Here is a 24504-nt window from a genome sequence, read left to right on the forward strand (position 1 = left end):
CTGGAGGGAGGTTCAGTTCACAGAACAATGAGTTAATTTGGGTGTGGAGATGGACGAGGTAGCCTGACACGCAGGCGAAGACACAGAAGAGGCGATGGGACATGCAGATTAAGGAGTGAGGTAGAACTCTTGTGGGGCTTAAAGAGCTGAGGGTAGAAAGAAGTGTCAAGGTGAGGAAGGTTTAACAAAAATGGTGATTCTGAGGGTAGTGTCCACTGAGACAGCTTTGCACTCTCTTTGACCTATGCTAAGGTGAGGTTTCTCAGCCCTGAGTCCTGACCCACTATCCTTCCTGGGGCGGAGTATCTCCAGATTGGATGCTGCCTGTCATAACATCACATGTCTTTGGGTACGCCCACAAGATGAAAATGGAGAAACTTACCTTGTAGATAATGTGCCTTTGATAATAGTCTTGTTGAGAGACCTAGAAAGGGAATTAATTAAAGTAACTTTGATACATTTGCATAATAAATGAATGGACCTGATTCCTGAATTTTGAGTAAGGGGGTTGGCCTGAAATAATTCAAAGGCTCATATTTAGTTTTAATAATTGATGCTTTTCAGGATGAAGATGCTCTGTTGATCATTTACGTTGCAGATGGAACCCTAGGTGGGAATACGCTTTTGGATTTTTGTGTTCCGTGTGTGTTATCTGTTGGGGTCTAACACAAGTGCTGCAGTGGTTTCTAACTTACGGAAGAGTATCCAGAAAGAAAGTATTCCAGTGGCGTGGAATAATCTTAGAAAGTTAGTAGTGTTCCAGGAGGTCAAGCTGGAAGGTGTCACGTTGAGAAAAATAAATTTACCTGTTTCTTAACCTCAGAGTTAAGCACAGCATAGAGAACCTGAGTTTGGCAGGAGGGGTATCTTTCTGTTTTTTTGAGGCCTGGCTCAGCTTTCCTTGAAAACCTTTTGCACAAGGGTTAAAGGAACCCCGTTTTGAGCGGTAAGTGAAGGCTTGTCGGGTGGAGCAGGTAGCTCCTGCCAGATCCTGAGATTAAAATCAAGAGATCGAAAAGTGACTTGGAGTGGGGTGAGTGGAGAGCAGGGGTCTCAGAGCTGTTCAGCTCGAAATTTCAGCCTTTGTTTTGTGTACAGGTTCTGCTTATCTCTGGCTGCTTCTTGAGGTTCCGAAGGCACTTTCTTCTTGAGGGCACACACCCCCTCTGGACCTTCTCCTGTCTTGTCTCAGTGGACACCATGGCTGGAGGGGAGGTGAAGGGGGGTCGGCAGGGGACTCTGGCTGGCCTGGCTGCTTCACCAGCAAATTAGCTTCTTCCTTGAGGCTTTGACTTCCGATGCAGCTGACAGAAGTGAAACTTGGAAAGTGGTGCCCAGCCGGTTGGCTCCTATATTCAGTACCTACTCACCAGCTCAGTTGGTAAAGAATCTGCCTGCGATTCAGGAGACCCTGGTTCGATTCCTGGATTAGGAAGATCTGCTGGAGAAGGGATAGCCTACCCACTGCAGTGTCCTTGGGCTTCCCTTGTGGCTCAGCTGGTAAAGAATCCGCCTGCAATGTGGGAGACCTGGGTTCCATCCTTGGGTTGGGAAGATCCCCTGGAGAAGAGAACAGCTACCCACTCCAGTATTCTGGCCTGGAGAATTCCATGGAATATATATAGTCCATGGGGTTGCAAAGAGTCTGACATGACTGAGCGACTTTCACTTTCACTCACCACATGTGTTTAGGAGGAGACGTGGAGAAGCGGAAGGTCAAGGAGAGCGTGGCTGCCTCCAGCCAGCCTGTGCTGCTCAGTCAAGCAGATGCTGGAGGTGACCTGGGTCCACTTTCTCCCCTTGGTCTCCTGGACCCAGTCTGTCACTCAAAGAAACTTTTACTTTTTTAAATATATTTTTACAGTCTTTATTGCATTTATCATAATATTGCTCTTGTTTTATGTCTTGGTTTTTTTGGCATGTGGGGTCTTAGCTCCCCGACTACAGATCGAACCCACACCCTCTGCATTGGAAGGTGAAGTCTTAACCACTGGACTGCCTGGGAAGTCCCTCCAAGAAACTTTTTAACCAAATAATGTTCATCTTCCTGAAATGAATTCTGGTTGATGCAGTATTCTCCTTTATCTGTGTTGTAAATTTTTAAAAAAAAATGTTGGTAAAATACACTACATAAAATCCAGTCTTCTAACCATTTTTAAGTGAACAGCTCAATAGACTCAATATAAGTACACGTACGTGGCTGTGCATTCACACAGTGGATGGTTACTGTCCAGCTCCAGAGCTCTTCTCACCTTGCACACCTGAAGCTCTGTCCCCATGAAACACGAACTTCCTCCGCCCTGCCCCCACCCCTGGTAATCACCATTCTGCCTTCTGCTTCTATGGCTTTATCTGCTCTGGGTGCCTCATACGAGCAGGATCACACAGTATTTGTCCTTTTGTGACTGGTGTATGTCACTTAGCATGATGCCCTCAAGGTTCAACCAAGCTGTAGCATGTGTCAGAATTTCATTCCTTTTTAAGACTGAATAATATTCCATTGTGTGTATCATACTGCATTTTGTTTATCCATTCATCCATCAATGGCCAGTTGGGGTTGTTTTTACCTTTTGGCTGTTGGGAATAATGTTGCTATAAACACAGATATATCTCTTTGAGATCTTGCTTTCTATTCTCTTGGCTGTGTACTCAGAAGTGGAATTGCTGGGGTCATAGGGTAGGTCTGTTCATGAGGTTTTCAAGGCAAGAGTAGTGAAGTGGTTTGCCATTCCCTTCTCCAGTGGACCACGTTTTGTCAGAACTCTCCACCATGACCTCTCCTCTCCTCCTACGTGAGGCATGGCTCATAGTTTCATTGAGTTGGGCAAGGCTGTGATCCAAGTGATCAGTTTGGTTAGTTTTCTGTAATTGTGGTTTCCATTTTGTTTGCCCTCTGATGGGTAAGGATAAGAGGCTTGTGGAAGCTTCCTGATGGGAGGGACTGGCTGTGGGGACCACAGAGGGTGAGATGGTTGGATGGCATCACCTACCTGATGGACATGAGTTTGAGCAAGTTCTGGGAGTCGGTTATGGACAGGGAAGCCTGGCGTGCTGCAGTCCATGGGGTCGCAAAGAGTCGGACATGACTGAGCAACTGAACTGAACTGAGGGTAGGTCTATTTTAAATTTTTCTGAGGACTCCCCATGCTGTTTTATAGCTGTACCGTTTACCCTCCAGCAGTGTATGTAGGTTCCATATTCTTTACATCCTCACCGGTGCTTGTTTTTTCCTGCTTTTTAGGCAGTAGTCATCCTAATGAGGCGGGAGATAGATGGGCTTCCAGCGAGGCCTTTACAACTGGCCTCCTGTTTGCATTTCTCTGGGGTGAGAAAAGATGGACTTCAGGCAAGACACTTAGAACTAGCCTCCTGTTTGCATTTCCTGAGACAGGAGATAAGTGGGCTCCAGGTGAGATATTTACAGCCAGCCTTCTATTTTCACTTGGAGATAGAAATAACAGAAACAGTATAAAGAACCAGGCTTTGTTTCCTGAGGGCACCTTAAGATAACAGTCATGGAAGGAATAGACAAGGGCTAAACTCCGTTTGAGTAAAAGATCAAGAAGTCATTTATTAAAGCAATTATCCTTCAATTAAAAAATAAATTAATTAAAAAAAACCTCTAAAAAGAAAACAAAAGAAGTCATTTATTTCCCATCCTTGGGGCAAGGGAGACACTGCACATGCTCAGAAAGGCTTCTTGGGGGTCAAAAGGAGGGGGCACCACCCCATAATATGTGATGCCAAGCCCCACCCCACCCCACCATAGGCCTCTGGGTTGGAATTCTTCTTGAAAAAAGTAGTGCATGGATGTTGGAGAGGGTCCTATGGTAGGTCAGGTGAGGAAAAAGAAACCAGATAACTGGCCAAAGGAAAGCAAAGACCCAGAAGAACTGCCCTATGTTAACGACTTAACCGCTTCTTTACTGTACTTCTCGTTACAGGGGGCACCCACACCCTTTCTCTCCGGGTGTGCATCTCGGCCTTGCTTCTGTCTTAACCAAACCATTTCTCTATGAGCTCTCCCACTGGTGCTGTGTCTCTGATAATAAACTTTGTACCTGTTTTTACAGTTTTCGCCTTCTTGAGAAATGCATTTATCAGTGGGGACAAGAGCCAGGGCAAGCTTTGTTCCAGCCACTGTCTCTTGCTGGTCTAGTGGCTGGGATTCCTGGTTTTCATCCAGACCACTCAGGTTCGATTCCTGGGCAGGGAAGTAAGATCTTACTTCAAGCCACCGCTCACTGCCGCGTCTCTGAAAACACAAATAGGTGTGAGGTGGTAGTGAGTGCTCTCCCTTTTAAAAAATTCTCGGTGCTCCATTCCAGCTGGCCTAGGGCGTAGACACTGACAGTTCCTAGGAGCGTGTTGGCAGGTGGGGCCCTGGCTCCGTCATTTGTTAAGGATTATAGAACAGATTTTCTGCTTCGGAATGGAGATATTTTCAGATTTGCAAATAAGTTATTCAATAGAGAGGGTAGCTAAAGATCTCAAAGCAACTTCTGATTATTTGTGGTAGGAAAAACACATCAGCCCACCCATGGCCCGCGCACAGGGGAAATCCCAGGGCTGGAAATCGAGGAATTGAAGTCTGGCTCAGTCTTGGTTGCGGGGAGCTCGCCTGAGCCATGTCCCACCTCTGGGCTTATTTCTTTAAAACGAAGATGTTGGGACACGAGCTCAGTCAGGATCCTGCCAGCTTCAGAATTCTCGGTTTCTGTCCATTTACCTTGAATTTACTCATTGGTGGGCGGGGGAAGGATGCTTCGTTCTCGAGGATAAGAGCACAGAGCAACATTTCATTTAAATTATGAAAGATACCCTTCCAGTTGCTAAGGATTGAAGAGTGCAATCTTTATCTTTGGATGATTGGAGCTGGACCTGGACCTTGCAGGTCACCCAGGCCAGTATGCTCATTTGATAAATGAGAGGCTAGGACACAGAGCTGGTAATACCATCCAGTTATGAGCTTTCTCTTTCTTATGAATAAAAAATGCTGGCCAACAGGTCCTGAGGCCTTCTCAGGAGCCTTGCCAGCGGAGCGGTGACATTGGCTTGTGTTCAGGACCGCAGTGCTGGGGAGCGGTCATTCAGGGGTCACTGGCATTCAGGGGTGGGCAAAGCCCACATGTGAGGGTGGTGAAGTTGGAGGAAGCTGTGGGAGATGGGAGAGGGGCTGAACAGAACCAAAGCCAAGGTCAGACTCCAGGTCGGTGATCTTGGGCATTTGCTGCATTGCACATTTGCTTGTCCTTCAGTTTTCCTACCTGAAAGGCCTTATACCTACAGGGTTATTGTGAGAATCACGTGAATATGAGGCCATGTATATGACAGAAGGGGCTTCCCAGGTGGTGCTAGTGGTAAAGAACCTGCCTGACAATGTAGGAGATGAGGGTTTGATCCCTGGGTCGGGACGATTCCCTGGAGGAGGGCATGGCAACCCACTCCAGAGAATTCTTGCCTGGAGAATCCTGTGGACAGAGGAGCCTGGCAGACTCCAGCCCATAGTGTTGAACACAACTGAAGTGACTTAGCATGCGCACACACATATGACAGAAATTGTAAAAAATGTTATTATACTGCTGGCACTGCTGTCTCATGAACCCAGTATGTTAAAATCTAGGTTGACCATTGTGGTGATGCTTTCCTTTTATAAAATGATTCCCTAGAGAAAGTGTCAGGGTTATAAATAGTCCTTTTCTATATGGCTCAGGAAATGTCCCGCCTCCCCTTGTGCATGGAGTTGGTTAACCTGCACCACTAAGCCAACTTAGAACGTGTGTGATTTTATGTATTTAGGTACCAGGGCCTTAGTTAGTGGTGGAGGCTGTGCAGCTGGGAGGCAGGTCTGTGCATCTCTGAATGTGTTTACTGAAGGTTGGCTTACTTCTGCATCTGAGGGAGGAAGTGTATTAATCCAGAGAATGTCATTTAAAGTTGTACCATGAGCCAGAGGACTTTTTCATGCTCTTTTCTCTGAGGGTTTTGCTCACTGCTTCAGGTCTCTGGCTTGTTCTGTTAGAATCAAATCAATAGTTCTTGTTTGCATGCAGGGCAGTTGACTGATCACTTTAGTGCTTCAGTTTCCTTTTTTGGGAGCAGGGAAAGTCATAATCACTTCTGCTATGTTGTAGGGATTGAGAAGAGAGGCTCATAAAAGGTAGTTTCTTTTTTTTTTGGTACTAATTTGAAAGGACCAGGCTTGATCCTTGGCCTCAAGGAGAATCTGGCTTCACTGAGTGACATGAAAACCACATGGCAAAATGGACACACATCAGAGCAAGAAAGTTCCCAATTACAAGCTGTGTAAATGGAGGTTTGTCAGGGCCAGGTGGGCACACACGCGCTGTAGCGGCTGCTGGAGTTATCGTAGGGACCCTGAGTAGTGGTCAGTGTGGTCAGTGCCGTTGAGCTCCTGGTTAGATCTGCTGAGGAATTGGGGTCTATGGGCAGGTAAACTGGCTGAGGGCTGGGGACCCATTGGTTGGAAGTCATGTTGTGTGACCCCTTGGTGCTCAGATGATATTTGAAACCACGTGGCCTCACGAGTCCACCAAAGTGTACAGAGTGGAGGGGACAGAAGTGTATGGACTCGGCCCTGAAGTGGAGGTGCAGCCGGAGCCGGAGGAGGCAGGACCCAGCAGGGACAGGACCGTGAGCCGCATCCCCAGGGGAGGCTGGGCCCGTCTGAGCATCCCAGTCCCATCAGGGCGGGCGACCGGCATCTGGAGGGTGGGCGAGGCTGGCCGGGCAGCTGGGCAGTTGCGGGTCACACTGGGGTAGCCGGTGGAGCCCCAGCTGTGAGGAGAGGACCAGGGCCCAGCGCTGCGGGGGATCCCGTTGCTCCGGCCCCCAATATTTGCCTCGTTTCTCCTGTCACTGCTGCCCTTCAGGCTGGCATCTTTTCTTGTTTGTGCGGTCATCAGCATCTGCAGATTGGCCTGCCTGCCTTCAGGGTCTTTTCCTGCCAGCCTTCTCTACCCTTTTGTAACCGCAATGCTCTAAGTTGTGGGTCGAGTCATCATTTTGTGTTCCCGAGTCCCCTATGGCTTCCCGTTTGCTACCATGTGCTGGCTGGTCTCATGGCGGGTGTCAGCTCTGGTCCCCCACTGCACGTTCCCTCTGCAGGCGCTGCCCCCTCTGTCCGGGGCACACATCTCTCCACGTGCAGTGTCCTGTCCACCTCCCTCTGCCAGTGAGCATCCCCACCCTCCTCCCTGCCTGCCAACTGCCAGCTCCTCCACGATGGCTCTCCTTCTCCCCTGGACAGAATTCCCTCAGTTCAGTTCAGTCGCTCAGTCATGTCCGACTCTTTGCCACCCCATGGACTGCAGCACGCCAGGCCTCCCTGTCCATCACCACCTCCTGGAGCTTGCTCAAACTCATGTCCATTGAGTCGGTGAGGCCATCCAACTATCTCATCCTCTGTCGTCCCCTTCTCCTCCCGCCTTCAATCTTTCCCAGCATCAGGGTCTTGTCAAAGGAATCAGCTCTTCGCATCAGGTGGCCAAAGTATTGGAGTTTCAGCTTCAGCACCGGTCCTTCCAATGAATATTCAGGACTGATTTCCTTTACTATGGACTGGTTGGATCTCCTTAACAGTCCAAGGGACTCTCAAGAGTCTTCTCCAACACCACAGTTCAAAAGCATCAATTCTTCGGTGCTCAGCTTTCTTTATAGTCTAACTCTCATATCCATATGTGACTACTGGAAAAGCCATAGCTTTGACTAGATGGACCTTTGTTGGCAAAGTGAATTCCCTCAGCGTCTCCTTAAAAGAGACAGCCTCATGGACGTGCATTCTCCTTCTCGAGCCCAAGTCCCTCGGGGGGAGGGGGCTTGCATCTTTTGAATCTGTCTTGCTAGCACCAGGCCCCTTGCAGAGCAGCAGCCCTGGATGTTTGCTCAGGGGGCTCCAGTGAGTCAGCTGTGCAGACAACCTGAAGCCTGGCACAGATATCCCTCAGAATGTGAGAGCATGGGGCAGGCAGGCAAGGCCCAGGGTGGAAATTGTTCAAAATAAAAGTCACTTTTTTTTCCCCTTCTCAAGGAAAAATAGTCATTTGTCTCTAGTAATATTAAATACGTAGTCTTTTTGGGCTTCCCTGGTTGCTCAGCTGGTAAAGAATCCACCTGCAATGCAGCAGACCTGGGTTCGATCCCAGGGTTGGGAAGATCCCCTGGAGAAGGGAAAGGCTACCCACTCCAGTATTCTGGCCTGGAGAATCCCATGGACTGAATAGTCCATGGGGTCACAAAGAGTCGGACACGACTGAGTGACTTTCACTTCACGTCACTTCACTCTTTTTGGTGTGGTGGGGAATATGAAAGATTTCATGTACAGTCTCTCTTCTCAAGAGTCTTGAGATTTCGTTTGTAAAACCTGCATATGAGTTAGAGCAAGAACTGTAAGGACGGTGTCAACAGGTACCGTGGACTCGGAGAGGAGTGGCCCAGGGACAACTGAGACTAGGCCTTGCGGGGTGGCTGGGGTTTGGGGTGGGGGTAGCTGAGTGAGGCATGGGAGTCCCATTCTGGTAGAGCAAAAAGCCCTGAGCAGGGTGTGAAGTCCGGCGTGAGGTGCACGCACGTTCATCCTGACTGGCTCTAGTGAAAGTGTCAGTCGCTCAGTTGTGTCTGACTCTCTGTGATCCCATGGACAGTAGCCCACCAGGCTTCCCTATCCATGGGATTCTCCAGGCAAGGATACTGGAGTGGGTTGTCATTTCCTTCTCCAGGGGATCTTCCTGACCCAGGGATGGAACCCGGGTCTCCTGCATGGCAGGCAGATCCTTTAGCATCTGAGCCACCTTTGGAGCTGAAGTAATTGCGTGTGTTTCTCGCTTGTGTCTCTGTCGCCCAGGTTCAGACCATGAACTACGTTGGGCAACTGGCGGGCCAGGTGTTCGTCACCGTGAAGGAGCTCTACAAGGGGCTGAACCCCGCCACCCTGTCGGGATGCATCGACATCATCGTGGTCCGCCAGCCCAATGGGAGCCTGCAGTGTTCCCCCTTCCACGTGCGCTTTGGGAAGATGGGGGTCCTGCGCTCCCGGGAGAAGGTGGTGAGTGGCCTGGGGGGTAGGGGCCCTCCTTAGAGAGACCCTTCGCACTTCTACAAACTTTTGTTTCTGGAGCTCCTTGAGGACCCTGAGGGTTAGCTCTCCTTTGGCAAAGCTGGTCCCTAAATTGACAATTGCCAATTGTTCTCATTAACTGTGACTGTGTCAATTTCTCCAAGATTTATAGTGGCATAAAGCAACTATTTATTAAGCTCTGGAGGGGTCTGGCATGCACGCCAAGTTCAGGAGGCTGGCTAGTTTTTGCTCTTCGCTGCCTGGGGCCTCAGCCGAAGACTTGGGGTTGAAGGCTGGGCTCCTCCGTGGATGCTCTGGCTCACCCAGCGGGTGGTCCTCGGCTGGATCCTGAGCTGAGGCTGTCGTCCAGAATGCCTCTGTCTTCTCCATGTGGCCTGGGTTTCCTCACACCATGGTGGCTGGCTGCAAGGGCGAGCCTCTTGCAAGGGAGGGAGCCGGGCGAACTAGCTTCAGTAGTCACTGCTGTTGTGCTCAACTCACTGGGCGATCACAAGCCTGCAGGGATCCAGGGGGTAGTGGGGGGCGGGGTAGTAGACTCCGTTTTTTTTTCTTTTTGGCTATGCTATGACGTATGGGATCTTAGTTTCCTGACCAGGGATCGAACCTGTGCCCTCCGTGTTGGAAGTGTGGAGTCTTAGCCACTGGAGCACCAGAGAGGTCCCCTAGACTCTGTTTCTCGATGGACCAGATTGACCTGTTGAGATTAGGGACTGTGAGATATTTGGGGATGTATGTAACTGAAGTGTGTGTAGAGACCTGGGCATTCCCCATGATGTTTCCTGTCGTGGTGAAGTATGTTTTTCCTTCAGGTTGACATAGAAATCAATGGGGAATCTGTGGATTTGCACATGAAACTGGGAGATAATGGAGAAGCATTTTTTGTTCAAGAGACTGATAACGATCAGGTAAGGAAGCTGGGTGATGCTTGCATGCACGCTCAGTCACTCAGTCGTGTCTGACGCTTTGCGACCCCATGGACTGTAGCCCACCAGGCTCCTCTCTCCATGGGATTTCTTCAGCAAGAATACTGGAGTGGGTTGCCGTTTCCTCCTGCAGAGGATCTTCTGACCCAGGGATCGAACCCGAGTCTCCTGCCTTGGCAGGGGGATTCTTTACTGCTGAGCCACCTGGGAAGCTGGGTGGTGATGCTTACTTCCTGGTTTTGAGCTTTGTGGGACGCTTCTCTGGAAGATGCAGGAGAAGTGCAGGTGCCCACCCTGTGGGTGAGGGCAGAGGAGGAAAGTGGCTTTTCCCCGTACCAGGGGATCGAGCCACAGGGTGGGTGTGTGCTGTGTCCACATAAGACACACTGGTCCCCGCCTCCTGCATTTGTCTCCCTGTTTCCAGGGACACAAGAGGAGCTGAAGGATGCTGGCCTGAAGCCATCATCCAAAGCGTACAAATTACACCTGTGCGTCAAGTCTCGAATGGCTGAGTGCTCTCAGTTTTGCTTAGTGACCAGATCACATTAAATTTTTATTATTAAAAACTGTTTAACAGCTTTATTAAGATACAATTTTTTTACCATGTGATTTATCCATCTCAAATGTGCAGTTCTGTGGATTTTAGTATTTTCACAGATACCTGCAGTAATCACACAGTCAGTTTCAGAGCTTCTTCATCACCTCAGAGACAGGCTATCCCCTCCCCTCTCCCTAAACCCCTAACTCCCTACCACCCTGAGCCCTCAGCAACCACTAATCTACTTTCTGTCTCTATAGACCTCCCTAATCTGAGCTTTCACCTGAATAGAATTTCATGGTTTGTGATCTTTTGAGCCTGGCTTCTTTCATGTACTATAATATTTCCAAGAGTCACCCGTATTGTGTCTGTGTCAGTACTCCATTCCTTTATTTGGCTGAATAATATTCCACTGTATCTATAGATCATGTTTAGTCTATCTTTTCATGTGTTGGTGGACACTTGGGTTTGTTTCTACCTTTTCGCTGCTGTGAATAATGCTGTGTACAGATTTTCATATAGGCATATGTTTTCACTTTGGGGAATTTGTACCTGGGAGTGGAATTGCTGAGTCATTTATTTTTGTTGTGCAGTTGCCAACTCGTGTCCGACTCTTTGTGACCCCATGGACTGCAGCACGCCAGGCTTCCCTGTCCCTCATCATCTCCTGGATTTTGCCCAAGTTCACATCGATTGACTCGATGATGCCATCCAACCATCTGGTCCTCTGTCGCTCTCTTCTCCTCCCTCCTTCAATCTTTCCCAGCATCAGAGTCTTTTCAAACGAGTCAGCTGTTTGCATCAGGTGGCCAAAGTATTGGGACTTCAGCTTCAGCATCAGCCCTTCCAAAGAGTATTTAGGGTTGATTTCCTTTAAAATTGACTGGTTTGATCTCTTTGCTGTCCAAGGGACTCTCAAGAGTCTTCTCCAGCAACACTGAGTTTCACACTGAGGAGCTGCCAGGCTGTTGTCCAAAGCCACTTCACCATTTTCTGTTCCCAGCAGCAGTGCACGAGGGTTCTGATCTGTCTGTAGCCTCATCATTGCTTTCTTTCTGGCCTTGTGATTCTAGCCATCCCAGTGGGCGTGAAGCGGTATCTCACTGTGGTGTGGATTTGCATTTCCCTGTTGCCATGATGTTGAGCACTTCTTCACATGCTATTGACCTTGTGTTTGTATTCTTTGGAGAAGTGTCTGTTCAGATCCTTTGATCATTTTTATTTTGGGTTATTTGTCTTATCATTTGAGCTGTAAGAGTTCAGTATATAGTCCAGAAGTAAGTCCCTTTTATGATTTGTTAAGGGACTAATATAATTTATAAGAGAGATGATTTGTAAAGATTTTCTTCCATGGTGTGAGCTGTCTTTTCACTTTCTTGATGTTGTCCTTTGAAACGCAAAACTTTTCAATTTTGATGAAGTCCATTTTATCTGCTTTTTCCTTGTGGCTCATGATTTTGTTGTCATATCTAAGAATCCTTTGCCAAATTCCAAGTCATGAAGATTTACCGCATGTTTTCTTCTAAGATAAACCATTTCTTTTCACTCTTTCATTCACTGAGAAAGTCACTTTGAAGGGATCTGATGTGGTGATTCCTCAATAAAATCCTCTTGAACTGGTTCCTTTATGGGAAGATAGCCTGGCTATCAAGGAATGGCTCTGAGTAGCTTCAGGCTCTAAAGTGAATACCCACAGTTTCAATCTCAGGACAAAACCATCCCAGGCTTTGCTTTCTTTCAGTCTCCCTGGAGGTGTGACCTATTTCCCATCCCTCCCAGCCTCAGCCTCACTTTCCAGGTGTGGATTTTATACGTGTAGTACATGATTTGATGTTCTCTAAGCCTCTTAATTTTATTTGGTTTTTGGCTGCACCAGAAAAACTTTCTTTAAAAATTATTATCGTCGTCTTAATTCAGTGTGTATTAAAAATACACACACGCATTCTCTTTTACACACACACACACACACACACACTGGAGTGCAAAATTGAGTTCAGTTCCCAGGGTAATATAATAACTCCAAGCCGATTTTTTTCCTCTTTTCCCTGAAAATTTCAGACCATGTTGAATTTTTGTAATCTGAAATGACTGAAAATTACTTTGCTTTCTTATAATTATGAAAACGCAGGATTCAGTACAAAATGGCATTTAGTGACATGTTGACTTTATGACCATCTATCAAATCCTGCAGCCACATCCCCAGATCACCGTGACATTTGGTTGCCCTGCGCTCCTCATCACACCCCTCCACCTGTGCTTGGACCCCTGAATTAATGCTGGCAGGTTGTCAGCACCGTCCCAACCCTTAACCCCACCCCCCCGCCGCCCCCAGCTAACCAGGCTCCTTCTCAGACATGTTTGCCGCCCTTCAGGAGGTGGTCCCCATGCACCTGGCCACGTCCCCGATCCTGTCGGAAGGAGCCTCGAGGATGGAGTCCCAGCTGAAGAGGAACTCCGCAGATCGGATAAGAGGCCTGGACGCCAACACGTCAGCTCAGGTCTCCCCTCCCAGTGAGAGCCCGTCGAGTGGCTCTTTAGTGAAGAAGCGCAGGAAGAGGAGGAGGAAGTCGCAGCTGGACAGCCTGAAAAGGGACGAGAACATGAACACGTCCGAGGATGAAGACATGTTCCCCATAGAGATGAGCTCGGACGAGGAGGCTGAGCCGCTGGACAGCAGTAGGTAAGTGTGGGTGACGGAAGGGGTGCACTAGGAGAATTCAGTGTTTTGGATGGTCCTGTTTTTTTAACTGATGTATACTTGATTCACGGTGTTATGTTAGTTTCAGATGTACAGCAAAATGATTCATTTAGATGTGGATATATTCTTTTTCAGATTCTTTTCCATTATAAGTTATGATAAAATATTGAGTAGAGATCCCTGTGCTATGTAGTAGGTCCTTGTGAGTTATCTATGTTGTACATAGCATGTAAATGTTAATTCCAAACTCCTCTCCCCTGCTTTCCCCTTTGGTAACCATAAGTTTGTTTTCTATGTCCATGCTTCTATTTCTCTTTTATATATAAGTTCATTTGTATCTTTTTCTTTTTTAAAGATTCCACATGTTAAGTGATATCATGTGGTATTTGTTTTTCTCAGTTTGGCTTAGTATGATAATCTCTAGGTCCATCCGTGTTGCTGCAAATGGCATTGTTTTATTATTTTTTAAGTCTGAGTGATATCCCACTGTATATAGGTTCCACATCTACTTTATCCACTCATCTGTCGATGGACCTTTAGATTGCTTCCCTGTCTTAGCTGTTGTAAATAATGCTGCTGTGAACACTGGGGTGCAGGTAGCATTTTGATTTATGGTTTTCTCCTCTTGTATTTGCCCAAGAGTGGGATTACAGTAGAAAGATTTTTATAAACATTTCCCCCCTGCCCCTAGAATTTCTTATTTTTCTGTTAATGCATTTTTAAGGCTGAATTTTGGAATCCTGCAGGCCCGATTCTAGAGTCACCTGAAGATGGGATGGACGTTGTAACCGAGACAGGATTGGTAATAGCCTTGGTGATAACTCTAGCCTTCCAGATCAGAACCAAGAAACGGGAGCTCAGGAAGTGAACACTTCATGCACAAAACTGTTGTTTCAGAACCTCCTTATTCTCACTTGAGCACCAACTATGAGCCCGGCAGTTGGACCAATTGATAGCTGGGGCTGACCTGTGATAGACTTAGGGCCACAAGTGAATCTAGAACGTGATCAGTTTATCCACAAGCAAACTTTTCCTTTTCAGTTTTCATGAGGCCCAAAGTTGAGTTGGATACGTGTTTTATTTTTCTTTGCTTTTAATAGTGTGGTGAAATTCTATTTCTGTGAATTACTATTTTGGTGAACAGTGCCAGTTTTGAAAGCAAACTCATTCAGATTTTTATGCAATTCAATGTAATTTGTGATCACTGTTTTTGTGTCTTATTAACACCGGAGAAGGCAATGGCACTCCACTCCAGTACTCTTGCCTGGAAAATCCCATGGACGGAGGAGCCTGGTAGGCTACAGTCCATGGGGTCTCTACGAGTCGGACACGACTGAGCGACTTCACTTCACTTTTCCCTTTCATGCACTGGAGAAGAGAATGGCAACCCACTCCAGTATTCTTGCCTGGAGAATCCTAGGGACGGTGGAGCCTGGTGAGCTGCCGTCTATGGGGTCGCACAGAGTCGGACACGACTGAAGCGACTTAGCATGTAGCAACACAGAAGAAAGGTGAAGGATGGATAACCGAATCACTTTAGTATACACACGAACCTGACCCAACATTGTAAATTAACTGTACTTCAGTTAAAAAACAAAAGGAGGAAGAAGAAACACAGGATTCACCTCCTGCTTTGTTATTTAGAATTTTTATTTCTCTAGCTAAAACGTAAAGGCCTATGGGCAATATTGCTTGACCTGACTGTGGCCTCTGCTTTGCTGTGGGCTCAGAAGCGGGTGGTAGTGGTTGTTGTTGAGTAGCTCAGTCATGTCCAACTCTTTGCTGGATGGTGGTGGTGGTGGTTCTGTTGCTCTGTCACGTCTGACTCTTTGTGACCCTGTGGACTGCAGTACGCCAGGCTTCCCAGTCCTTCACTATCTCCCAGAGCTTGCTCAAACTCATGTCCATTGAGTCAGTGATGCCATCCACCCATCTCGTCCTCTGTCATCCCCTTCTCCCGCCTTCAATCTTTCCCAGCATCACGGTCTTTTCCAATGAGTCAGCTCTCCGCATCAGGTGGCCAAAGTATTAGAGCTTCAGGTTCCACGTCAGTTCTTCCAATGAAAATTCAGGGTTGATTTCCTTTAGGATTGACTGGTTTGATCTTCTTGCTGTCCAAGGGACTCTGAAGAGTCTTTTCCAGCACCCCAGTTGGAAAGCATCGCTTCTTTGGTCCTTAGTCTTCTTTATGGGAAGGTGGTCAGGTTTATTACAGTCACCTGCCCTGCATGGCTTTTAATTGCAGAGTTTAGTGTCAGATGTTTGAGGTCACATCAAAAACAGAGACAGGTGGCCTCTGCATGGGTGAAATAGTGAGTCATAGTTCTTATTAAAGCATCCTGTGCCTGAAAGGAGGTAGATTTGCAGCCAGTTTGCAAGTATAAGATACGATTGGTTGTGTCATTTATTTATTATGCTGGACGAAACATTGTTCTGTTTGGCCATTCAGGGATTTGGTAGCTCAGTCGTGCATGGCAAGAGTTTTATAATCTCTGGGTCCAGTTTCGGGTGCTATCCACCTCTTAGGCTTTTGTGAGATGAAGTGTGAAAGAAATCTGTAGGGACGGCCTACAGTGTAACTGGGCTTCCCTGGTGGACAGTGGTAAAGAATCCTCTTGGCAATGCAGAAGATGCGAGTTTGAGCCCTGGGTCAGGAAGATCCTCTGGAGGAGGAAATGGCAACCCACTCCAGTATTCTCGTCTGGAGAATCCTATGGATAGAAGAGCCTGAAGGACTACAGTCCATGGGGTCGCAAAGAGTTGGACATGACTGAACAACTGAGCACACATGCATATAGTGTAACTAACAATAACAAGCAGTGTGGTCATCAAGCCCCTAAGTCCAAGTTCTTGAACTTAATCATTTTCCAGTTATAATTCAGCCAAAGCATGAACACACGAAACATTTCTCTGAGTAACTTTTTTCATCTCCACTGCCCAGAATGTGCCTGGGGGTTTACCAGGAGATCATGTTGATCTACAAAGCATTAGAGATAAGGAGAAATGGAAACTTGCCTTTATTATGTATCTATCAGTAAAATCTCTTTGACTTTGATGTGTTTTGTTTTTTTTTCTCTTTCTCCAGAACTCTTCCTGATGATATACCTCCATTCCAAGAAGATATCCCTAAGGAGAGCCATTCCCCTGTCATGACTTACCCTCAGTCAGCCTCTTACCCAAATTCTGACAGAGAGTGGTCACCCAGTGCCAGGTGAGTAGCTGGTGTGTGTCCATGTGTGTTTACCTGTCCTGGTTCAGAGGATTCCAAGTCAGTCACAGGAGGCATGTTTCATAGTAAAATCTATGTAAAAAATGAATAGAATTAGAACCCCCCAAAATTCAGCTTAGGCTAGAAGGTATAGATCAGGATTAAACATGGAACATGAGCAGATCATAAACTTCTATCTAGTAGCAAAATCAAACCGCAGATATGAAAGGGAAACCACGTGTTAAGTTTCATAAAGCTTATTGTCAGGAGGAGAAAACAGTGACAGCCTTTTTGGATACTTATCCCTAAGGTGAGATTCAGGAGCAGGGCAGCTGCATCAGGGCCCCTGAGGTCATTTAGGGCTGTGAGAATGATGCCATCTTCCCCTGCTGCCCTCAGTGATTTTGGTTTCCCTGAAATGGACTCTCAGGGACCACAGACGTCCAGTATGAGATTGGAGAACCACAGCTGCTCCGTGTGCAGAGAAGACTCTAAAACATTTCAGGCTGTGAAGCCTGTGAGGACACGTGAGCCCTTCTGAGCAGTTTCCAGAAGGACTGGGCAGGGGGACAGATCTGAAGCGTGTGGGGATGATTATCACCCCTGTCAGGACAAAAATTGGTTCTTGGGTGGCAAAAAAAATCTTAGATATTACAATAGCCATGTGACCTCCAAAGGGGCATAGTAACATAAGCAGACGTGGAGTGTATTCAGGGCATTAAAATTTCATGGTGTAGGGAGGGCTGTTAGGAAAGAAAAGGTCTCAGGAGTCTGGCGAGAATGCAGAAGAGATGGGCAGCACTGATCTAGGTGACAGTGACCTTCTTGGGTTACTTGTGCTCCTAACATGTTAGGTTTGCTTCTAGTGTCAGAGCCCCCAAGTCCTGGAACATGCTTCAGGGCTTCCCACCTGAAGTATACACCTCTCCCAGTTCCAGTTTGACTGGAGTGATCTCATTAATGAGACTGCGTGGTCATCGCCGTGCATTGAAGTTGAGGTCGGAGAGAAATAGACGCATCACATGATCGTGAATGGACATCAGCCAGGGTGGGACTTGGGGCCTGTGACGTCCCCTCCCAGGGGTCTGTCTGTCCTCAGGCCAACCTTGTCTGGTAGAAACATAATGCTAGATACATACGTAATTTAAAATTTTCTAGTAACCATCCTTAAAAAGTGAAAAGAAACCGATAAAATTAATTTTGATGATCTATGATGTATTTCAATATGTTAAAAATTATTTTCAAGTAGTCAGATTTTTTTTTCAAGTAATCAGTTTTGTAAAACACCGTGGAACTGTTTCACATTCTCATTTTCACAAGCCTTTGAAGTTGTGTATCTCAACATGTATAGACCCTCTCAGTTTGAACCACTCACACATCAAATGCTCATAGCCCCATGCAACCTGTGGCTATCTTATTGGACTGTATAGGTATAGACCTTTCTAGAACCTCATACATTCTCTCCCACGGTCTGTGGAGTTATAACCCTAAGGAGAGAAAAACATAGTACTTTAGGAAGAAAATTATGTGGACTATTTAGAAGTCACTAATAGGTAGAAAACTCTGTTCAAACATTCTACATTAATTTTAAGCATTTAAAACAAATCTTTTAAACACAATCCTGAATACGTTTCTCTGTCTTTTATGTTTTGCTCTATGAGTCCAGAATAATAACCATGTCAGGTGAGGTGATCTGACCATGGTTAAATGAAATTACAAATTAGAATAAATAGATACATATCTGTACTTGGGTTTATATATTTTCTTTTAGGAGACAATTGCCAGCCCAGATTACCAAGCCTTTTGGAGTATGTCATTTGATTAGGCACTAAACTCTGACCCAAGAAAAGCAGTTCATTATGGGCCTGTGGATGAAACAGAAAGTGAAACGGGTGTCTTGGCAGTTTTCTGTTTTCATGGTTAAGAAGATGGTGTTGATTTCTCTGTGATTTCAACATGTGGTCCTCTGCCATTGTCAGCTGCCCAAGTACCTTCACCTTCTTACAGCTGTTATTGTGAGAGTAGTCAAATAACTGATAAGACATTTTGTTTCCTTGAATTGACTTCTAATTTCTCTTTCTTTTAATGTGGATCACGTGGTATGCCGTAGCCTGGTAGATTGCAGGAGGCCCCCCCCTCACCTGGCGGTTGCGGCCGAGGGCGGTCTTTCTAGCTCTTGCCCTCCACAGTCTTCCCACTTCCACGCTTCGGAAAGGTAGAAGGGTTATTTTCCCGCTGTGGATGTCTTTATAATAAAAACTTGGCTCTAACTCTTATAAATAAGTAAGTTTTGCCATTAACCAAATTACTTATGTGGAGAATACATATAGATTCTTCGAAGTGAAAATTTTGATCTAACCTTTAGCAATTTATTTATCCACTAACCAAATTACTTATGAAGAAAATACATGTAGATTATTTCTTTTCCTTTCATTTTAAGCACTTGTAGATGGTTATATTTTTTTAAAGTACTAAGTTTGACTCTGGAAATTAGGGTTAAGCATAGAGTCTTTTCTAATTTTGTGATGTGCTTTGAAAAACAGAATAAGGAATTGAAAACTGGGAATATGATCTTTGTGTCTAGGGTTGTTCAACAAATAAGTTTATAAAACTTTTTTCAGATATCACTTAAGCATGCCTGCCTGCCTATTTAGTCACTCAGTCATGTCTGACTGTGACCCCGTGGACTGTAGCTCTCCAGGCAAGAATACTGCAATGGGTTGCCATCCCTTCTTGAGGGGATCTTCCTGATCCAGGGATTGAACCCAGGTCTCCTGCATTGCAGGCAGATTTTTTACCATCTGAGCCACTAGGGAAGTCCCGTCATTTAAGCATACTGCTAAGTCACCTCAGTCGTGTCCGACTCTGTGCGACCCCATAGATGGCAGCCCAGCAGACTCCGCCGTCCCTGGGATTCTCCAGGCAAGAACACTGGAGTGGGTTGCCATTTCCTTCTCCAATGCATCAAAGTTAAAAGTGAAAGTGAAGTCGCTCAGTCATGTCCGACTCTTAGCGACCCCATGGACTGCAGCCTACCAGGCTCCTCTATCCATGGGATTTTCCAGTCAAGAGTACTGGAGTGGGGTGCCATTGCCTTCTCCGCATTTAAGCATAAGGAGAGTTATTATTGTAACTCAGTAAAGAGCTTATAGACTTTCTGAGTAATATGATCAGATGTGTACACAGCATTTGTAGAATAGAATTTTGGAGAGTAGTGTAGGATGGACAAGAAGGTTCAGAATCCTAGGTTAGAATTTTCATTTGATGCAGAAGCCATAGGTTCCTGCCTCCATTCCCTTGGCATTGCCCACACTTTGACATGCCTGCTTTGTAGAAAACTTGAGCCGTGAAGCCGAGATTAACTTTTGCCTGGGAAACTGTTAAGAACCAAGTCTCGGGATGTATTTAATACTTCCCTCCCAGGTTATGGGTGCAGAACAAAGGCCATTTTAAAATAAGGTCAGCTAAGTTGTGAGCAGTTATAACTGATGTGCCTAATTGGGATTTCAGCAAAAATGCTGATAACGATTATGACTAGTAAATGCATTATTGATACAGATCAGTCAGTGTGACCTTGAAGCTTACTTTTTTGAACAACTTTTGATCTTGAAAGTCTCATATTCGATAATGGGCAATTTTGGAATCCTCTTTCTCGTCAGTCATACTCAGCGTCAGGAGTCTCTTCCCTCATTCATGTTCCATCTGTCTGACTTCCCTCAACACGCAGCACAGACGGTGCACGTGTATTTGGGTGCAGTGTCCTTCTGTGGGGCTGGTGTGGCTGGGGGTGTGGGTGGTGCACCCAACGTATGGATCACACAGGGCTTGGTCCTTTGTGAATCTGAATTTGCCCACCTCAGCATCTCGATGGCTTGTAGCTTTCATCACAGGATCAGATATTAAGGATTCTGGATTTGGGCAGGGTGATGAAGACCCGTGTTCAGTGTTTACATTCTCCTAGAGCAGGGATCCGTAAACTACAGCCCATGGCCCCAGTCCAGCCCACCCTCTGTTTCTGTAAAGTTTTATGGGGGCACAGCCAGTTTGTCCACATAGTGTTTGTGGCTGCGTTTCTACCACAAGGGCAGGCTCGAGTTGTTGCCGCAAAGACCACATAACCCCCGGAGCCTGGAGTACTTGCTGTCTGGCCTCTTACAGAGGAAGTTTGCTAATACTCAGCTCCAGAGCAGGCTCAGTCTAGAGGGCTTTACTTTAGTGCAGTGGGCAGGACAAGACACTGTTCCAGAGAATTTATAGCAAAATAAAAAAATATGTTCCTTTTAAACAAACAGTTTGAGGTTTGGGTGCTGCACTGATGAGGGTAGGAAGCCAGTTACGATGGGTTTCACCTTTGATGCCTCTGGAGAATCATCCAGGTCAGAGCTGTCGGCCCAAGGGCCCCTTGCTGGAGGCCACAATGCTCCCTTTGCACATTTCATGGTCCTGAACATGTAATTCTAGACACCTCAGTGCCAGAAGAGCCTTGACCCTTAGGAGAAAAGCAGAATTAGGAAACTGAAGGAAGCAAGAGCAAGGGGGTGATAAGTACTTTATCTCTTAGATGTCTGCAAGGCCCAGAGTTCCTTCTCAGGGGGCAGCTTTCTGAAGGGCATAGTGTGTGTGTGTGTGTGTGTGTGTGTGTGTGTGTGTGTGTGTGTGTGTGTGTGTGTGTGTGTGTGTGTGTGTGTGTGTGTGTGTGTGTGTGTGTGTGTGTGTGTGTGTGTGTGTGTGTGTGTGTGTGTGTGTGTGTGTGTGTGTGTGTGTGTGTGTGTGTGTGTGTGTGTGTGTGTGTGTGTGTGTGTGTGTGTGTGTAGAGGTGTCCCCTTGGTTACATACCCATAGTGTGCGATCTCAGGCTCCTCCTCTCTGTAGACTGGCCACGTCGAGCCTGAAGGCTGCCACATGCCTTTCCGTGGATGGAGGGCAGTGGATGCCAAGGGAGGAGGGCCCAGCCTGTGTCTTCTTCAGTGTGAAATGATGGAGAGGAGCATTGAATCTATTTGTCTGAAAGGCTGGACTAAAGACAGCCAGTGTCAGTTTAGCCATTAAGGGTCCCCATTTGTCTGAGTCAAGCTGTGGGTCATCTACGAGCTCGCCTTGTCCCGACAGGCAAGTTCTGTCCCCTTGGAGCTGATGTCTGACTCAAGCAGATACGTGAGACCAAGCACATGATGTGAGGTGCTTGAGAGAGCCCATGTGAGGTGTGAGAAAAGGTGGAAAAGGAGAATTGCAGGACTTGCTTTCTCATGTCTTTAAAACTGTTGTCTGAAAGGAAAGGGTATAGGAGATCAAAGACTGAAATAATCAAGTGGGTCTTTTTTTCTCATCCATATGTTGTTTAGAAGCCTCCAAGAGTTTTGTGCCTAAATTGATGGTTTCTGTGGTCGGACAGAAGTAAGACAGCTTGGGTCTCAGGAGAGAAAAATATAGAAAACGTGGAGACCCGAACGCAAGTCACAACCACTTAAAAGCTTGTTTGAGAATTAAGCCTCGTGCTGTGTTGTTGTAGGAAGAGTCTTAGCAAATAGAAATCTGGGAAGTATTTCTTGAAGATAAAGTATTTTGCAGAATCTCAGCTCAGAGAGCCTTGCACGTTAGTTACTGGTGGCATCCAGCATTTGTGGTAAAGTTTGCACATGATCCATTTCCTTGTTTTCAAAGCCGGCGCAGATGTATAAATATCTTCAATGTAGGATGTGATGGGTGCATGTCCGAGATGGCCCGGACCTATTTGCAGCTGCGTGAGAGTTGAGTTTGGTTTGGAAATTGGGCTTGCAGGAGCATTGAGGTCACAGTGAGGCCTGCAAAGATGGCAGCAAATTTTTTTCTTCCCTTTCCCGTTTCATCTCTTTTTTTCCATTTCCCCCTTTTAAATGCTACTTCTTCTCATCTTTACTTGGAATTTGGCAGCAGGCTGGGACAAGGTTACATAAATGGGGAGTGCCTTCTCCTGGGTGCGTGTTCTGTCCACCCCTGGTGGCCACAGAGGGGATAGTCACAAAGCTGTGGTTGCAAGGCAGTGGTGTGTTGGGTCCGTTTTCTAGGCTCTCTGACCATAGAATGCTGGGCACAAAAACATTTCCAAACTTTCTCTTCCCACTTTAATCTTCCATTTGTTTCCTTAAGTCCTTCAGTTTCCCGACCCTCAACACCCAAAAGTGATTCAGAACTGGTCAGCAAATCTGCGGACAGGACAATGCAGAAGAGTAATCTAGAAATGCTCTGGCTCTGGGGAGAACTGCCCCAAGCCACAAAGGTAGGTTTTTTTTTTCCTTCCTCATTTCTGCCATCCATCAAACGTAGTTTCTGAAGACATGAAATGGTCACAATCTTTTCTTTCAAGAAATTTTATTTCATATTCCAATTTGTTATAAGCATCTTGAACTATATTATGGTATTTCAAGCTGGGTATTTTTTAATACTGTAAGATCCTTAGAAGATGCTACCGCCTTTTGTATCCCCAGTAAATCTTTGTGATGTGAATAAATAAATGAGTGAGTGAGTGAAGACTGAAAGTGTTTCTATGATGACTCAAAAAGACAGCTCTTTGGAGAGTAGGTCTGTTGAGGCTGAAGCTGTGGGTTCATTCTCTTTCTAGGTTATATTTAGCTTTCATGGAAAATGCTGATTTCTCTGCTTATAAGCAGTTGGGCTGACCCAGGCAGCCATCTTTACAAATGCCTGTCATCTGTTGCTGGAGAAACGGCACAAATGTGCAAATCCATCACTTTTGGCAAAACAGTTCCGACCACAGATCCACTGTTGCATTGTTTTCTTCTGTGCTCGAAGCTGTAGGATCACATGCAGAAATGCATACCCGATCCCCGCTTTCCAGCCCACAAACTGCGTTTTGATTTCTGTTTGGATAAATCTTTTCCATAACTGGAAATTCCTTGGAGAGTTAGCGTCAGAAATGCCTGGTTCCCACTCATGGGAACCAGCCACCAAATCTGCCCTTGTTCACTCATGTTTTGGGGGTGGACTTCATTGAACTGTAACACACATGCAGAGAAACACCCAGATCCTGAGTGCCAAGACCGAAACATCTTCACTTCACATACTTCACACAGGTGAATGTGTCCACGTGACCTGCACCCAGACCAGGACTAAATCAGAACTTGGAAGCCCCCCGACCCTTTGCAATTACTGTTCTAACTAACGCCTCCCCCCCAATAATGATAAACCCAATCTTGACTTTAATAGCAGAGTTTAGTTTTGCAAGGCTCATCCTGTTACCGTGTGTCATAATTCACTTACTCTCAGCACCTTGATCGCCCTGTGGTATGAATACATTCCCCTTTCTCCTGCTGGATGTTTGTGTTAGATTGGTGGTCTCATTCACTCACTTACTCACTCACTCCCATTTGGCAGTTAATGTTTTATATGAAAGTTCATTTTCTTTGGAAATACTATCCTTGGTTTCCAGACCTTTCAGCAGGTATGGGAATCACCAGGTGCGCCACCCCCACGCCCCCTCCAAGGCTTCACTGTGTCCTGTACAGTTGTGCCTGCCCAGGGGCCCTTTGGTTGACTTGATTCTTCTCTGACCTTCTCTCTCTCCCTCCCTCCCTGCCCCTTTGATCCAGTCCTCGCCACACAAGATGAAAGAGTCCAGCCCATTGAACAGCAGGAAAATCTGTGATAAAATGCACTTCCAAGCCATCCACAGTGAATCTTCAGATGCGTTTAGTGACCAGTTGCCGACACTGGTCAGGGCATCACCGGTGCAGCCACTGCTGGAGCAGAGCAAGCCTCAGACAGAGATACAGTTTGTGAACGAAGACGATGTTGAGGCTTTGGGAGCAGCGGCCCCCCCTTTACCCACGATCGAGGAGCCCAAAGCCCCTTCTGCCAACACTGCCCCGGTAGCTGCAAGCAAGACGGACTCACCTTCCAGGAAAAAGGGTGAGAAAGCTGGCGCTTCCCAGCACCTTCCTGTGCACTGGGGGCTGTGCCCACCATAGCCTCTTCCCCCCAAAGTTCAGGATTCTTCAGAGGGGACAAAAGACATCTCTCCTGTTCAGTCCGTGCCCTTTTGCT

General features: G+C 46.5%; 1 protein-coding gene across 46 annotated transcripts in view; it reads left to right on the forward strand.

Moving 5' to 3' along the window:
- Positions 1 to 24504, forward strand: part of LPIN1 (lipin 1) — a 373872-nt gene that overhangs the window by 71512 nt on the left and 277856 nt on the right. For 35 of the 46 annotated variants that reach the window (XR_014083719.1, XR_014083724.1, XR_014083720.1 and 32 more), the window contains 7 exons: positions 8864 to 9064; positions 9907 to 10002; positions 12931 to 13238; positions 16342 to 16467; positions 18575 to 18679; positions 22591 to 22720; positions 24051 to 24369. Coding sequence is in view for 32 of the 46 variants with exons in the window: in XM_081596556.1 (XP_081452682.1) it covers positions 8864 to 9064; positions 9907 to 10002; positions 12931 to 13238; positions 16342 to 16467; positions 18575 to 18679; positions 22591 to 22720; positions 24051 to 24369 (1285 nt within the window). In the remaining 14 variants the exon portion in view is untranslated. Of the gene's footprint in view, positions 1 to 564; positions 611 to 3247; positions 3410 to 8863; positions 9065 to 9906; positions 10003 to 12930; positions 13239 to 16341; positions 16468 to 18574; positions 18680 to 22590; positions 22721 to 24050; positions 24370 to 24504 lie in introns of those variants that run through there. The other 11 variants (XR_014083723.1, XM_081596569.1, XM_081596585.1 and 8 more) reach the window with 3 other exon arrangements.

The sequence above is a fragment of the Giraffa tippelskirchi genome, chromosome 4 (genome assembly GCF_054371585.1).
Source record: "Giraffa tippelskirchi isolate mGirTip1 chromosome 4, T2T-mGirTip1v1.2.pri, whole genome shotgun sequence".
Taxonomy (NCBI): Eukaryota; Metazoa; Chordata; class Mammalia; order Artiodactyla; family Giraffidae; genus Giraffa; species Giraffa tippelskirchi.